This window comes from Lissotriton helveticus, chromosome 11 (assembly GCF_964261635.1).
Source record: "Lissotriton helveticus chromosome 11, aLisHel1.1, whole genome shotgun sequence".
NCBI lineage: Eukaryota > Metazoa > Chordata > Amphibia > Caudata > Salamandridae > Lissotriton > Lissotriton helveticus.
The window spans coordinates 159,352,338-159,370,641 of NC_136072.1; the positions used below are offsets into that span (position 1 = coordinate 159,352,338).

At 42.4% G+C, this 18,304-nt stretch overlaps 1 protein-coding gene across 7 annotated transcripts in view; it reads right to left on the minus strand.

Annotated features, from left to right (window-relative positions):
• The window catches only part of LRRC34 (leucine rich repeat containing 34), a 431,531-nt gene that overhangs the window by 384,471 nt on the left and 28,756 nt on the right, over window positions 1-18,304 (minus strand). For all 7 annotated transcript variants that reach the window (XM_078666059.1, XM_078666060.1, XM_078666064.1 and 4 more), the window contains exon 2: window positions 2,608-2,661. In XM_078666059.1, coding sequence (XP_078522185.1) covers window positions 2,608-2,661 — 54 coding nt within the window. The remainder of the gene's footprint in view (window positions 1-2,607; window positions 2,662-18,304) is intronic.

Below are 18,304 nucleotides of genomic sequence, written 5' to 3' on the forward strand. Positions count from 1 at the left end.
TTCTTACATCCCATGGGATGCAGATAGTGCATGGAGAACTAGTGCATAATCTTCTGACTGCACTGACAAATCTGAAGAAAATAGCTACTTTTAAGTGTAGCACACACAAGAAAGTGACTGACAAGACAGGCCAAGGCAATGCCTTTGCAGATCGCGTAGCCCGTGAGACTTCGATGCAGTGAAGCACTACATTTATGTACGTAGTGAAGTCACAAGCTGAGCGTTGGCATGATGCTAGACAAGAAGTGCTAGACATACAGAGATCTGCTTCTGTGGAGGAGCTTGAGCAGTGGTCTACAGAGGGAATGCTGGATGATGAGGGCTGTTGGCGCAATAAAGAGATGGATAAATGGAACTGCCTATAGCCTATTTACAGCCTATGGTTCATATGGCACATGGGCCGGCACATGTTGGAGAAGACAATTTGTGCTGTATGATTTGTTGTTGCTATGGTAGTTGTAGCAGTGACAACTTGGTTTGTTGAGAAAGTGGCTCCAGCTCGGCAGCTGCTGATCGCCACCACCCCAGTACCAGCTGAACATCATTATTTTAAGCTTCCATAGCATGAGCAGAAGCATCGACAATCCTATTTGAACAACACGTTTAGTCAGATGTTGCATCACACTCACAATGCCACGAATACCACTAACTGTTGGGTGTGTGGGATGATACCTGCTCACCAGAAGAAGGGAGGAACACCTTTAATTCCTCTTCCTTTCTCGCATAATGGTTCGTACCAAGCTTGGTTTGCGCTTTTGTTTGCTTCTGAAAAGGCTAACATCTCTAGGATGACAGTAGGACGGATTAATTATCATCTCAATAAAGTGTGTTATCCAGATGAAGAAGGTCATCCTCTAGCTAAAGGGACTAAATGGGAATGGGAGGAGTATCGACCTGAAAATATTTCCACACCATATATTTTCCCAAATATGAGAACTATTAAGAACAATGGACCATTTGTGATTTCTGTTACTAGAGCTAAAGCAGACTTGTGTAGAGGCAGTATTGGGAGAATTCCAGCAGGAAGAAGTGAGTGTACTGTGGTTCTGACTATTGAAGGTGCCAATAACAGTAGTTTTATAGCCTCACATAATACCTATTTTGTCTGTGGGAATAAGGGATATTACCAACTACCTGTTGGATGGTCTGGAGTATGCTATGTGTCCTTTCTGTTGCCCCCTGTGTTTCTGGCGCCTGCATGGTATAACAAGGATTTCACATTGTACAATGACATTTCTAAGAACAGATATAAGAGGACAATAAGCACTGATGAGGTGGACCAGACTGACACCACCTTGCAACAATACGTTGATTTCAATTTCGGCTTGTTTTTCTTTGTGGGTGCTGCATGAAACAGCAGAAAGATAAGACGATTGACTCGTGTTGCGGAAGCTGTTACCAATCAGACAGCTATGGCACTTGGGAACATTACAGAAGAGCTGCAAGTTGCGAGGATTGAAGCACTCCAAAATTCTATGGTTCTAGACGTGGTTTTATATGATAGAGGTGGTGCATGTCGCATCATCGGTAGTAGTTGCTGCGTCTACATTCCGGATCACTCTCCTTCAGTGTTTGATGCAATCTCCAAAGTGCATAAGATTGCTGCTGAAATTCACCCAGAGACTGGCACCTGGACTTTTGCAAAATTTGCGATTCCTCATTTTGTGCAAGTATTTAGAGAATCGCAATTTGCGATTCCCTAAATGCTATGCATTTAGCAAATTGCAAATCCTAATGTAATTGCAAATTGCAAATGCAAATTGCGATAATGCCTTAAGGAATCGCAACTTACCACCAACTTCAAGTTGGTGATAAGGTGCGATTTCCTTCAAAAAAGCACTTTTTTGCTTTTTTAAAAGTGCCATGTGGCACACTGTGCGCAATATGTGCACACATGCACAATTAAGGAGTGCAACTGGGTGTCCTTTTGGAACCCTTGCACCCCTGAATTTGCAAGCGCAATTTGCAACTGAGTACTCGCAAATTGCGCGCGCAATTCCCATTCATTCCTATGGGGCCCATAGGAACGAATGGGAAGCCATTCCTTATTTGCGACTCGCAATTTGCGAGTCCCAAATAAGGAATGTGTAGGAATCGCAAAAATTATTGCAATTCCTACCTACATGGCATTTTAAGAGTCCTTTATAGCGATTCCCTATAAATCGCTATCAAGGACTCGCTAAACTGCTTTTGCCTACATCTGGCCCTTCAAGTACAAAAACGCTCTGGACTGAACAATATAAATAAAAAGGAGATTGAAATCCCTTTTGTTTCCTCACCAGAACAGATTAAGACAAATACATGAAAATGGATATTACATAGAAAACCACCCTGATTAGACTTTCCTGAATAGTCCCAAGATATGGGATATATAATTTATCTTTTTTCTTTTCTATTCTGATACTGTTATTTTCTCGTATATGGAAGGGAGGAAAGAAGGGAACATATAGAAGGGGCGCTTTTAATCTTTTACGTCTAGTGAATGGCAGATCAGTCACACAAGAACCTTTGGTTGCCTTCACCGGGAAACTACTTCTTTTCCTACCAAACCACCAGAGGTGTTGGTGACGGAGATTTCTAGATATTATCTCTGGAATCGTTACTTACTGCTCGTTCCTTTTTTCCGCCGAGAATCCGGGTAACACAGACACACCCGAAGACCTAGAAGGAGAAAAGGAGAAGACGGAAAATTTACATTTGAAGAGATTGTTATTTACATTTACGTATATCAGTATCACAATACTTTAAATAAAAGACACCATTGAGAAACAAATTAAGCCTCCTCGCCTTTACATCAGGCCATGTCTCCTAATTGTACCACAAGTGCTCTTATGTCTGGCAGGCTTATGTAATCCAGAGTTAGGATATGTATGAGATGAAAGATCATGTGTGCCTACATAGGGCGGGGTCCTTCAGGAAGAGGTTACAGTGAATATATGAGCCTACAGTTGGGTGTTACTGTAAACAAGCAGGCCTTCGTCAGTGCACCTTGTCGGCAGTGTAGCATGTTTAGAATGTGCAAAATTCGTATTAGCAAGTATAGTCTAGCTGTCGTGTGGAATGTCTCTCACTGTACTTACATCTCCACTTGAGTAGCTTTTCAATGCAAACTAGCAACATTTCCTTGCAGAGGCTAATATTTTCTTGAAAGTGCTAGTTTTTCTTGTGATTTAACTGTATCACCATTTCCTCCTCATCCTTGAACACTGGGCAGCTTACACTTATTTTGATGTGGAACTGATACTTCTTACTGTGAATTTTATGAACCATTATTTTTTGTGGGCATTTAGGTGGTACTGATTACAGGCTGAGCTGTCCTAAGGTTCCGCTTTCAAATTTGAGGGTGGTTTAGATATAGTAATGCAAACTATAACAATGTGAGAGATGTCTGCTGATAAATGTGAAGACACAACATTTTGGGAGGTGGGGCCGGTGTAATGTGTAAATACAAAAAAGCAGAGCTCCAAATATTTTCTTGGGGTCCCATTGCTGAATGCCAGTGTTGCAATTACCTTTCTTTTTCACCACTATACACTTGCTTTGACTTTATCTTATTCTTACAAGTTCTTTTTTCATCTACTGGTCTGCCTTCATCATTGTTTCCTTTATCCTTCACTTTCCATTTTTCTGTCTTGCTGGGTCATGGTGTCTCGTTGAAAAATGAGTTACATTCTCCTAAAATGAGTGCAGGTGCCCACCACAGACACATTAACCGGTGGGTGCGGAAGGGTAAGCATTCTTTACATATGCGGGGGTCTCTCCTCTGGGGAGATCAGGCAGCTAAAGCAAACATATCTACATGGAAATGTGCTGCACATGGAAGAGTACTCCTAATGGAGTGGGCTGGCAGGGGAGTAAGTATGTTTAAGACTTGGGTAAAGGAAGGTTTCCACTGACAAAAGCCAACATTGTTTCACATGTAGCTTACAAAAGTGTGAGTTTTCTTCCTAAATCAGGAGTGCTGGCCTATGTCCTCCTTATCCCACAGCTTCATAATCCGCTTCACAAACTAGGTAAGCATGCTTGGTGGTTTTCAAATATGGAAAGAATGACACTCACTTTGTGTTCCATGCCTTGGCCATTGAACTTTTTAACAGGTTTCAGCTATGTTTTCCGGAGTTAGTAGCCTAGTCTTTCCCCCGCTTAGGCCTTGCAGGCCCTGGGTGCTATTAAGATTAAACACACGCACACAAAGGCTCACTCACTGCTGGGGAAGACCCCATGTGATCTTACGCCCGTTTATTTTACCTCTTATGCAGATGACATCCAAATCGTCATCTCACTGAGCAAAGAAGACACATTCTTAACCTCCAGATTTTGCGACTGCATGCAGGCAGTCAGCACGTGGATGAATAGACACTGTTTCAAAATGAACACAGGGAAAAAGGAAGTGATGCTTTACGAGGAACACACTTCTTTCTGGACTCCGTCCTGCTGGCCATCAAGATCCGGAACCTGGGAATTCTGATTGACAACAAATTAAGCTATTCCAATCCTGTCAGCACCCTATCCTCCTCCACTTTCTTTACTTTAAAAATCCTCCAAAAGATTTTTCCTTTTATTCCAGTCCTTCTTCAGAAAACTCTCATAGCATCTATTATAGTGACCAATGTGGAGTATTGCAATGGTCTATTACTCACTGCACACCAATACATACTTAACAGATTGCAAGTACCGCAAAACACAGTGGCAAGACATCTTCAGCAACCGGGAATGCCATATGAAGAGAGTACCTAATCTCATTCCCCTCAGGAAGCTTTTAAAAAGCTGCCTTTTCAGTACTTGCTAGGCCTGTTGTTCCTCCTGCACGTCTCCTCTCCAGTATCAAAGCCAGTGCCAAGACACCATAGGTGTAGATGGTCACCTGGCCTGTATGCCCAAATGTATCAATCAATCCTCGGGCCAGGCTCCTCGGCCTGAGGGTATAACTAAAAGGGCATAAGGTCACTTAAGGTCTTAGCTAAGAAATAGCTATCCGTGTGCATGTCACCAGTTATTCCGTGACACGCAGAAGCCTATCTGGCCTGTTAAAGAAGCCACTTTACACTGGCGACGAGTGGGAACGGCCCCTCACCTCATGCCCGCTGTAGCCATCGCTCCTTCACCGTGGCCCGCCTGGTGCAGATGACTGCACTGCAGCCACAGCTCCTACCTTCGGTTGCAGGAATTGCCTGCCCTCCGCGGCTGAGACAACCCACCAGCTGGAGGTCTCCCAGGCTGTTTGCCAGATACCTACTCAGGTTGCTCCAGACCAGTGTTCCTGGGAGCGCTGTTGCACGCTGCACGGTCGCGGTCGACTCTACATCCGTGCTCGTCCTGCACCAGTGGGCATGGTCTTCACCGGATAGGCCTTGGCGGCCTTCCCAGGGTGTTCCTACCATGCTGGGCTCATTCTGGTGCCTTCACACACCCCGGTCTTGCATTGAGTTCTGCCTGCTGTGGCTGCATGAGGCATGGGCCCATGCTCCTCTAGCGCCAGCCCAAGGACCAGCTCACATTGGCGGGAGCAATCCAGGAGGTCTGCCCACGCCAGCAGCATGTGGTCGGTGCTTGAAGATACCCTCATACGAAAGGAATTGTGGTCTTGGAGCATGGTTTGTCCGGATCTCCCTGCGTGTCTCCATCTCTGCCAGAGACTGCCCATTTCGCCCAGAGAGAGTGGGGATTTTGCCTGGCTAGGCTGCTAGGTGTGAAAAAAAAATAGAAGGAAAGGGACAACAATAATTAATTAACAAGAGATCAGCCCACTAATACACCGCATCATGGGAGACACTCCACCATAACATGTCCCGGCGCCCACTGCGCATACACGCATGCCTCCGTCACCCCTCTGCCCCCTTTCAGCCAGTTAGTTGACCCCACAACAGCTGCGCCTCAGTGAAGGCTGTGGCTCGGGTGATTAAATCACTATTTCCACTGCACGAGAGAGATGGATGGTGCCGTGAAATGCTTGCTGCTGATACACTTTGTTGGTGATCAGCTCTACGAACTGTTTGAGACCCTGCTAAATACGTAGGAAGACAATGACACCAAAATAGCCGTCTTTAACAGGCACTTAAACCCACAGATGAATCCCGAATATGACCAGCTGCGCCAAGCAAAGCAGGCGGTAGAAATGTTTTATGCCAGACTGCGGAAATTCGCACGCATGTGCCTAGCCACTGACCAACATTAAGAAATATTCAAGGGTCCAAGTGAGTCCCACTTCGTCGCCTCATACTCCGCCAATCTGGGATATCCCTGGACGAGATCCTGATCCTCGAATAATCTCACAAATTGTCAAACATCTGGGCAGAAGAGATGGAAGCCGCTTATTTCAGAACTACCCCTGCCTGCTCAGCCTGCGGGCACTCTGTATAAAGGAGGAGAGGATATATGTGGTACAAGGAGCCCGGGACCATCACAGCCACGACGAACCTCTGGAAAAATAGCACAAGAAGTGTGACTACTGTGGCTATGAAAACAAACCATTAGAGGCATGCCCAGCAAAAGGACAGACCTGTTCCACGTGTGGAAGGCTCAACCATTGTGCAAGCGTTTGTCGAGGTGGATAGTGGCCAGGGGACTCTGCGACACCTGACACTGGAGCAGCACTCCAAGGCACAACTGACCCCCTCTCAAGGGGCCACAGCCCACTTCGAGGATGATGATATCTTTGGTATCTCCTTCTCCGTCCTCCACCCATGTGCACAGTACACATGAAGGCCATCCCTGAGCTTGCCTTGATAGTCACCGAAGCATCAGTGAATGTGATGGAGACTGCACTATCCGAAAAGTTAAGACCTCATCCAACGCTCACTCCCAGCCAAGCGAAGATCTACACATGTGGGGGCACTTAACCGCTGCCTCTAAAGGACACCATTGAAGTTGTTACCAGGTCTGACCAGACAATCAGAAGCAAGTTCCATGTCACAGAGGGCCGAAAGGAAACTCTGCTAGAATGCCACACGGTGGAGGACCTAGAACTGGTGATTTTAGTGAAGCGGATTAACGACTCTCATACTGATGACATCTTGAAATACTTTCCTCAACTGTTGCATGGACTAGGGAAACTTAAAGATCACCAAGTCACCCTGCACATCGACAAGTCCATAAAGCTCATGGCGCTTCGATACCAAAAGTCCCTTTCCACCTCAAACCGCTAGTGGAGAAAGAACTGCAGGAACTGGAGAGACAAGGGGTCATTGAGAAGGACTCTGGTCCCACTCCATGGGTATTCCCACTTGTCATCATGCCAAAACCTAGCGTTATAAGATTATGTGTGGACATGAGATTGCCAAACCAAGCCATCCGGAGAAAAAGACATGTTACTTTAATCCTGAAAGACATCAATCACGTGGGTCTATGGTGTTACGCACGGCTGAAGTTCGGCGTCTCCTCTGCGGCAGAGGTGTTTCAGAACACCTTCAAAGAAACACTCTCAGGGTTGATAGGTGTGATAAATCTGAGCGACAATATCCTCATCTACTCTCAGAGCCTGGAAGAACACCGCATCCAACTTCGGGCCACCCTCCAACGCTTGGTGGATTGCAGCCGTACCCTGAAAAAAAGTTTCTTTCTACCAGAATTCAATTGACTTTTTTGGATATGTCTACTCCTGAGACAAGCTCAAGGTTGAACTGAGGAAAGTAGAGGCAATCCGCAGTGCATCATTACCACAAAGCCCAACAGAGGTACGCAGTTTCCTGGGAATGGCAACATACATACAGGTTCATACCGAGCCTAGCCACTCTAGCAGAGCTGCTGCAACAACTAATGAAAACTGGCGTGCCGTAGCTGTGGGGACCCAAGGAGGAGAGCTTGTTTCTCGGCTCTCTTGGTTCAAGCCACCATGGCCTACTTTTACCCTCAACGCAGGACTGAGCTGGTTGCCGATGCCAGCTCGGTAGGGCTCGGCCCAAGTGTATAAATAAAAGGAGGTAGGTCGCTCAAGGCCTTAGCTGAGAAATTACTATCCGTGTGCGTGTCACCAGTTATTCTGTGGACCACAGAGTCCTAACTGGCCCGTCAACGAGGCCACTTTACATTGGGGTAATCAAGAACATTAGAAAATATATTACCATATTTATCTATTCAGGCCACCCCGGCCCAGGGAGTGTTACAGGTGGTGCACAGACAGAATATTGAGTTTAAAATGTCAACATACACAAATATCAAGTTTTAAATATTGTGATACAGAAATATTGACAGAAAGAATATCAAGGTCAAGAATATTGACCTGCAGGTAAGAAAAATAGTTTTTGGAAATATCAAAGTTGTTAATATAGTTTACAAAAATATAGTTGTTTAAAATATCGATGTTTTAATTAGTGTTATGTATTTTAAAAGTATGTGAACTATTATTTTGTATAGAATTTGTTTTGTTTTTTAAAATACGTGTTACATTTTTAGTAGTTATTTATTTTATCATAATTACATTTTGTGTTTTTAAGTTCTGTAGCGGGTTGTGAGTTTATAGGGAAATAGGGTGGGAAGTAATTTAATTATAATAAATTATTGATTTTTTTATGTGTTAGTATTTATTTAATTTAGATTTTATAGTGTTAATTGTGGGAAATAATTTATTATTAATTAGTTGTTAATTATTTTTAATTTATAAATTGCCAATTATGTTTATTGTGTCATTTTTTACGAGCAGATTGTGGATTTATAGGGGATTAGGGTGGAAAATAATTTAATTATAATTAATTCATTATAATTTTTTATGTATTAGTATTCATTAAATTGGGATTTTATTGTGTTAATTGTGGGAATTGATTTATTATTAATTACGAATCAATTGGCTGTTAATTATAATTAATTGGCAATTATGTTATTTGTGTCTTTTGTTTAGGAGCGGATTGTGGGTTTATAGGAGAATAGGGTGTGAAGTAATTTAATTAAAATAAATGTGTTAATTGATGTCATTATTCTATTATTACATATTTATTAATTGGTTGTTAATTAATTAATCAGATTGATACACAATATTCAGGGAATCTTGGAACATTGTTTCTTCCCAGAATTTGAAGAAGAAGCTGATTTTCGTCTACGCGTTTCGACATGTACAACGTGTCTTCATCAGGACAATGTCAGTATTTTTCTAAAATTGAACAGATAATATTTAGACATGCATCCTTGTATTTACATAGTACAGTTGGTTTAATACATTATAATTGTAATCCAAACTCTTGCCAGATGTCTAATAATTTAACATGATGCACCGCTATAATTTAACATCGAATCTGATAAATGATGAACCAAACAGTTCTACAGAACATGTGTCATGCCTGTCGTGTACATGGGAGCGTAACACTCAATAAAACCTAGCTGTAGTTTCAGCGCTCTATTAACGTTCTGTTCGCCCAACTGAAGAAAAGACGTGATTGGCAATGGTTGGCAAAAGTATTCACACGGGCTTTGGAGCATGCGCAGTTTACGAGCATGCGCAGCAGTATAATGTTTCAAGCCTTAAACCCGCCCCAAACACAAAGGAAATGCTTCGCATTTAGCCAGATTTTTACCCCTCTCGTTCCGGGTCACGGTGTCGGCGTCCGAGGAGCTAGTGGTTCGTGGTGGTAGAAGTTCGTGTCTTCCCTCGTTTTTGAGCCCGTTTTGGATATCGTAAGTCCCTAGAAGCGGCTTGCTTCTAGGAGATTGTTCTATTCTAGTTTTCGTCATATATTATTTAATCCGCTGAGGATTTAGCGGTTGTGCTAGTTATTTAATTTTCATCTGAACTGGTGTTATCACCAGGGTTCTGGCCCCTTATGTCAGAGTGGTGTCTTATGTTGATTTTGCTATACCGTTCCGTGTGAACGTTCGAAGGTATACATTTATAGAGTTCTCAAGTCATAGATGTGGTGAGTTTCACATAGAGAAGAGAATTCTTAGTTAAAGTGTTAATTACGCATCACTTATTATGTTACTTTGTATTTAGGTTACATTGGATAGACCATATCAAGTCAGACATAAAGTGTTCCAGGATTTTCTACTTGACTTCTTTATCATTTCCCTCCACATTCCACAAGGTGAAGATACATTACATTACACTACTTACATTGGGAACATCAAGGGAGGGGATTGTTTTCACTCATTGTTCTTGTGTCTTACTGCAGTGCCTTTAACAGAAGATAGAACATTATCTGAGTGGAAGAAGATTGTGGAGTGCCATTTTTCTTCCCCTTCCTACCCTTGTTTTGTTCCCCTGTTTTCCCCCTGGTTACTTGTCGGGTGTTAGCGTTTATTCCTGACTCCCGGGGGGTGACAGGGGGGAGGCAGAGTGTAAAGCTTCGTGACTCCAGGACACTTCCGAGACAAAGAAGGTGCGTGCATGACAACATGATAATAGACCTATACATTCTAACTTACAAGTTATTTGTGCATATGAGAAGAGTCTTTATAAGTTTGAAGCGGAACCAAGAATGAGAAGAGAAAAAGTGGTTGGTAGGTTACTGGTGTTGTTATTATATCTAATTAAAATCTTGGGTTGTTATTTTTCGATGAATATTACTTCCTTAATAACCTATTTTTCTATTGCTAATTATAGGGCTTCTCTGTATTACTATGTTTTAGCTACTTCAAAGCCATCATAGATTTTATTTAATTTAAGATCTTAGACGATATTAAAGTTTACTTGACTCAACACTTTCTTATTAATTTCTCCTATGTAGCAGTTTTGAAATGATGTATCTTACCTTTAGTATAAAAAGTGAAGAATGATGTTGTAAGGACCAGGATACGGTGTTTAAAAGAACCCTTTATTTCTGCATTATAAATAAACAATGCAAGACAAAATGAAAATCTATAAGAGTATCTTCTGGTACATATTTACATTATTGTGTTTCCGGAATACTTATTAACAGGTAAAGCTGTATTTTAATACTGTTCATACAACGCAGCATCGTTTATATGCATATTTGCCTTTGCAAGTAGAGTTAATCGTTTATTCATGTATTCCATTTTCTACACGGACTTAGTTGTTCATCATTTTTAAGATTACCTGATTTTTTTTTTAAAATGTGAGTTGAGATTTCACACTCGGAGACAAGACAGCGACTTCATCGGCATTCAAGGCTTGTGTGGGATTCTATTGATACACAAATTACCCCAATTCATGTCTAAGGCTTGTTAAAACTACTTGATTGAAATATGATATTTCACAAAAACAGAAAGTACCTGCTCTTGCCTACACGTCTATTCCCAGCGCTTCTCTGTAGTCTTTGGATTATAGCGTGGGATACCTTCGAACTAGAGCAGCTTCGAATCTATTCTGCATTAATGAAAACAAGGCAGTAAGAATGAGTAGTTCGCGTTGCGATACAGTCTGATTGTTTTGAAGTTTTCACAAAGTCGCGAGATTTACCTTAAATCCGTGATGAATGAATGCGACGCCCGTCGCACAGTTTGAAGTCTCTCTGTGTGGTATTAAAATAAGTTTAAAAGCATCTTCGTGCTTCCGGCTACCTGAGGTAAAAATGGGCGTAATGTATTATACATTCATGATTAGCCAAATTAATGGCTCTCTAAATATCAGCCATGTAGGTAAAGCATGTTACCTGGAAGATTAAAGAGCAGTATACGCTAAGGGATCTACGGCTGCTTGCTGTCTCCGTGATGGAAGGCTGGCTGAAGGACGGAGTTCGTATTCTAGACTACCTGAAGGTAAAATGGTAATCAGTTGTTAAACGGCGTAACTAAAATAAGTTTGCATGTTTCTGCATATCGCGTGGTCGCGGAAATGTACCTGTCAATATGGTGGGTCTTTTATGTTGGCAGCGTGAGTTTTTTTTTGTTTGTCTATCGGATTGTTCGGCAGATGCAAAATACGGATATATATTTCCAAATATCTGCCGAAAGATAATAATAAGATATTAGGAGTCAATAAAATCGGCAGCATCTTTAAGAAAAAAAGGAGGGTAGAAGGGGGAAGGGGGGTATTTTACCGCGTTGTCCATCTAGTGTGCACGTACCTAATTGAAGCTCTGCAATGGCGGAGCGCCTGTCATCTGGTCGTTGGTAGCTCGTAAATTCAAAAAAGATTAGAAAGGGCTAATCTGATTTGTTTATATATACAGCCTTGCAATTGGGTGTGAGTTTTGGTTACTCCCATTTTTAAAGGGCAAGATAATAGCTACTACAAATAGTCCTAACAAACATGGTTAAAATAACCTCTTTCTTAGAAGGAGAGGTTAAATCATAAACAGTCCAGTATCTCTACATTTTTGTGATCGTTAACAGAACGGAGGGCTAAATACCGTATTTTTATTTTCTCCTAATTATTCTTCATCTTCAGTAATTGGCAAGGGAAAATAGAGTAGAAATAGAGCCGGACGAACAAAGTTTGAGGAGCCATTGTTATCTTTTAATAGAGAGGCTTCATATAATGGCATTCTCCCACTGTAATCCATTATTCAGCCCATGGGAAAAAGTGCCAAGCGTATATATCCAATATACCTCTTTCTTCTTTCTAATTTTTTCTCCACCGTTGTCATTGGGTATATGTATTTTTTCCAGAATAAGCCACCTAACATCTGTAGGGGAGTGTTTGTATTCTGAAAAATGACTCACTAGGGGAGCTGTCTGTTTCATTGTTCTAATAGCGGACCTGTGCTCTGTAAGGCGAGTCTTCATTGCACGTGAAGTTTCCCCTACGTAGCCTAAATTACAGGGGCATACGATAAGGTACACTACATTCCATGTATTGCAGGTCCAGAGTTCTTTTGCTTGAATGGTACTGTTGTTAAACACCATTGTTTCTCCTGTGATGATGTTATCACAGGATTGGCATGAGCCACATCGTGAAGTACCCCTGACTCTATTGATGCCGTCAATTGATTTCTGCACATATGGGGGGTTGTTCATGGGTTTAGTAAACCGTGATCGTACTATATGATCTTTTAAATTCTTATTTCGACGGTGGGCAAACATGGGTTTAGCAAGTTTACTTTGGGTCTGGTCTACATTAAGAAGGTGCCAATTAGAATTAATTACTTGCCTGATGGTAGCATCTAACGTAGAATGTTTGGTTATACATACTAGTTTAGGGTCCTGCTTTTGTCTTTGAGTATTAAATAGTGAGTCACAGTCATAAAACCGGGCCCTTTTGTAGGCTTCCCTGATTAGACGGTGGGGGTATCCACGTTCAAGGAACTTTTGCTTCATTATTACTGATTGGGTGTCATAATCTTTCAGGTTTGTACAATTGCGCCTCACCCTGAGGAACTGAGAGAAAGGTATGCTGTCTTTTTGGCACCTCGGGTGGTAACTTTTGAAATGCAGTAGGGTGTTTCTCGCGGTAGGTTTAGTGTATAGATCTACCTCTAGGAGTCCATCATTGTGTCTGATATAAATATCCAGGAATTCCACCTGTGATCGATCAATGTGGGCGGTGAACCGGAGATTGATATGGGTGAGGTTGAGCCATGCTAAAAATTCCTTCAGAGTCTGTTCCCCATCAGTCCATACACAATCGAACAACCAGACAATTAAAATTAAAATTGAGTAATGAAAAATAATAAAAATAAAATGTCAACCATTTAAAGGACCTCAGCAACATAATGCATCTTAGTACCTGAAGCAAAATATCTGAAAATCTTTAACTAATCCCAAGAGTGCATGGATGTGGAGGACCGTAATGCAAAATAAAACACATAGATCACATTTGATAATAAATTGTAAAATGGTATATCTTGGCAAGCCCAGAAGTTGAAAAGAAGTCAATGGGTTAAAGAATGCAACTAAAAAGTCTAAACGTTCATTTAATCCTTTAGGATTGACGTGTCCATGCGATTTATACAAAATGTTTCTCATTGTAAGAGAAATTGAGTGTTGTCACGACCTTGCAATACAGGTACCTCCTGAAGGGGGCAAGATGGCGGTCTGACATAGGACCGTGTAGCAGTAGCTCACCTGAGCTCCGGTGACCGGAGGAAAATTAAGGGTCACTCCCCCGACCAAGCGAGGCAACAATGAAATAACTACGTGTTAGTATCACTACGGATTGAATTACATTGATGTTCGAGTGTTAAACGCCCATAAATGCAAAGGATATCGAGGGGCTTTTTGAAAAAGGAAAGAAACCTAATACTCCGATGCTGTCAACGATGCCAAGTGTCATTAACGGCTTACCTTCATGGGAGACGTGTGCAGTTTGTAAGCAGCAACAGCAGTTGTTCCTCGTCCAGCTTAGCCGTGCGATACTGAAAACTTTGTGCACCGCCCCACTCAGGTGCTTTCAGTGTGCTCCCTGCTCAGTGGGCTCGAGTCGAACGCTACAGCCGCAGACACACGGATGTTTTTCTGAACAAGCCCGGTGATATATGCGGACTCGGAGGTTCACCACAGAGCTCTTCGAACACTGTGTCTCGTCAACTCCTGTCTCGACTGCACGACAGAATCCAGTGTTATGCCCCCGAAAACGACATCAGCGGTGTCATCCGCTGCAGCTCGAGCAAAACTGGCGAAAGCAGCACGAAAGCTTCGGGAAGAAGCGGACCGGATCCAGAAGAACAAAGGTGGACCTGATAACATCTCCACTCCTGCAGAGAGGTGCAGAGGGAAGACAAAGAAGCTACCGATAACCGAATGCTCCCCCAGGCACGAGGCACTTGCTGTGAGAAGGAAAATTAACAATCAGTTACAGCCTTCCTCTGGTGGATCAGTTATGGATCTTTTAATGCGGAAGCAAGCTGCAAAAGACAGAAATCAGCCAGGTGTGAGCCCTCTAGACCTGAATGAGCCTGTGAGTGATATTCATCCCTTGCAGTTTTCACCAACTGATGAGCCCTCTGCCCCATCTTTGACGACTCTGCAAACTGTAAGTACATTGAATAGTGGGGCAGTTGCAGTTGCAGAGTCTAGCGAGCCCAGTGAGATCTGTAAGAGCGCAGGGGTAGCTTCCAATGGCGAACTGAATGAGCATGGATCAGCAGGGCTCTGCATGTCCTTTTCTGGCGAGAGCGCAAATGTACTTGGAGTTGAAGTGCAAGAAGAACTAGGGGGCCAAATTGGGAATTTGAATACCCCTATCCTGGAACAAATCTCGATACTGACGGCGCCCAATCCCACTTTAGAACTTTGCACTTCTAGCCCATCAATAACTGCTTCAAAACCTATCCTGCCCCCTGTTATCCCAGAACCTGTATTGCTATCAAACGTTGTGCAGGAAATGCGCTCTACTGTAGAAGGGGATAAAGAACTTACTGAATTCTATTCTTTTTCTGACGAAGCGGGGGTAGAGATAGACACAGATGGTTCTATAGAATCAGAGATTGACTCTGATTCGGAGTCTCCATGTGGTTCTGATGAGGAGGAGGAACCAGGATCAGAATATATCTGTAGCTCCTCCGAAGGTAACCCCGAAGAAAATCTAAAGGTTAACACAGTACGTGCCAAGCCAGTTTCTGGGCTTAGACCGCTGCAAAGCCGCACTGAGGAGGATCCTCCTTCAAAGCTGTCTCTCTCCCCCGCACAAGAATCCGAGCCCCCTAAACCCAGTGATTTTCCACCAACAGCGGTGGAGACTATCCTGCAAGCTATTGCAGCTCATAAGGAGGAGACGACTCTCGATAGTAAAAGATCTAGAGCTGCACTTCGGAAAGTCCAAGGGGTAGTTAGAAAGCTCACAAAATGTTGCACTACATTTGGGGAGAGGGTAACTGAGATTGAGTCAAGAGTGCTCCTTAATGAGAACGAGGTTATGGCTAATACAGAAAAAATTAAGTTGCAAGAAGCTGAATTGATGGACATGAAATGGAAACTCGAAGACTTTGAGAATCGCCAACGCCGCAGTAATCTACGCGTTTTAGGAATTCCTGAGAAGATTGAGGGCGAGAACATCCGTACTTTCGTAGTGAAAATGTTCAGAGAATCAATGCCCGAATTAACCGATTGGAACTGGGATGCAGAAATACAACGAGCACATCGGGTTCCATTTAATTTACCCACTAAACCCGGTATATATCCACGAGCCATTTTAGTTTATTTTGGAAATTTTTTGTTGAGGCAGATAGTTGCAGAGAAAGCCAGGCCTGATCGTAAGCTTAAGTTTAATGACTGTTCTTTTTTTACAAGGCCTGACTATTGTCATGCAACGGTGGAGCGACGATGGCGATTACGCTCACTGATCAAGCCTTTTCAGGTTAAAGGTGCCCAGGCCTTTCGGAATAATCCAGCTAAACTGAAGGTTCTTCGTGGAGGACATACTAAAGTATTCACTTCAGAGATTAAAGCCAAAGCTTACCTAGATGAGATTTAAATACAAGACCTACTAAGCAGATCTTTGGTCATAGTTTTGGTAAACTCAATGATTTGTTTTTCTTCTTAATGTATTTCCACTATCGGTCGTGTGGTTGGTGATCCAATGGTGATTATATATTATTAATTTAAGGAGGTAGCTCAGGTGCAGCTCTGCTTTCCATCACCCAGACTCTGGCAGAGTCTGAATGCCTGTGGACGGGGGGAGGGTTGTTCAGGGGTGGTAGGGAAGGGTGGGGGATGGAGGGAGGGGGAGCAGCTAAACTAAAAAAAGAACCAGGCCAGTTAAAAGGAAACACAGTATGTATGAAGTACAATAAAATAAGTATCAAACAAAATAAGTTATTGTTGCAAATCAAGCAAACTCAGTTATTTTTTGGTTTTACCGTTTTCGGCATTACAAGCAGGTCAATCCACTGTTATGATTATGGGTAGGTTAACTATACAAACATTGAATGTAGGGGGGCTACTGACTGCTAACAAACGGCACCTCCTGGCTGAATCGATTCGCCTAAATCCAGTCGATATTTTGTGTCTCCAGGAGACACATATATCCTGGGAGAAAATATCCTTGATCAAACTGAGGGGTTATAACTTATTAGCAAGCTCAACTCAAACTTCAAATATAAGGGGTGTGGCGATTATGGCAAAAACTTATCTCGGAGCAGCTACCCGCAAATTGTCCGACCCCTATGGTAGGTGGACGGTGATTAAATTGGCCCTGGGAATCATAATCTGCACCATTTACGGGTCAAATCAAGATGAGCCAGCTATTTTTGAATTTTTAGAAACAGAGCTTCCAACTTGGCAGGGACCAATCATAGTCTGCGGGGATTTTAATATCTCCCTTAAAACACAACCAACTATAAATCCCCTTCAACAGAAATATATAGGTTGTAAACCCAAGGTGTTTAAAGCACTGGCCAGACTGGCTAATAGTTTGGGTCTAGTTGATTTGTGGAACCATGCAAACAACGATGATCCAGGGTACACATACTTCTCGAATCCTCATCAGAAACATGTCAGGATTGATTATTTCTTTGTTACACATGATCTTGTTACACAATCTTCAATTAGCAAATACCCCAAGGTTATATCGGACCACAATCCGCTTATTTTGTCAACAAAAATACCTGACTCCTCTAGTCAGGTCAGGCCTTGGACATTTGACCGTAAATTGTTGGTGAATACTGAATACATCTCTCATATCAAACAGTGGACGAATCAATTTTTTGAGGCCAACCGGTTTAGTGCATCGAGGAATACAGTCTGGGATAGTTTCAAAGCATCTCTTAGAGGCGAAACTATTAGTTTTCAAAGCAGGGCTAGGAAACAGCAAGTCAACGAATATAATCTAAAGATACAAGCCCTAGTGAAAGCAGAAGAAAAACATATTGCACAAATTGCACGGGGTTGTGATGCGAAGCATGAGATGTATCAGGTGGCAGTACTGAAATCAGATATTAATCATAGTCTTAGTCAAAGAGCAGCCCAAACTTATAGAACATATAGAAAGGATGTATATGAGAGCGGAGAAAAGGTTGGCAGACAGCTAGCATTACGTACACGGCAGAAGAGTGCGACTAAAAATATCATTTCTATTCACGATAATGGCCGGATATATACCCAAACAGCTGATATCGCTATGCGATTTCAACAATATTATCAGAAATTATATACTGAAGACGTAGCATATACTGAAAGAGATTCTTTTGCTTATTTAGACAACTTACTTAACTCCCCAGAGGAAGAAATGTGTCTTGATGATCTCTCCCGTAACGATTTGGAAAAAGAAATTACAAAAGAGGAGGTACTGGCGGCCCTGTCGGCACTCTCTCCTGGCAAGGCTGCTGGTCCTGATAAAATTCCAATCGATTTATATAAAATGTTGAGCCACCAGCTTGGGCCTCTTCTCCACGACCTATTCTTAGGCATCCAATACAATGGGACCCCCCCTCAATCCTGGAACGAAGCCAATATAGTTGTATTTCCTAAAAAAGGCAAATCCCCGGAACTTGTTACTTCTTATCGTCCAATTTCGTTAATTAATTCGGACTCCAAATTATAT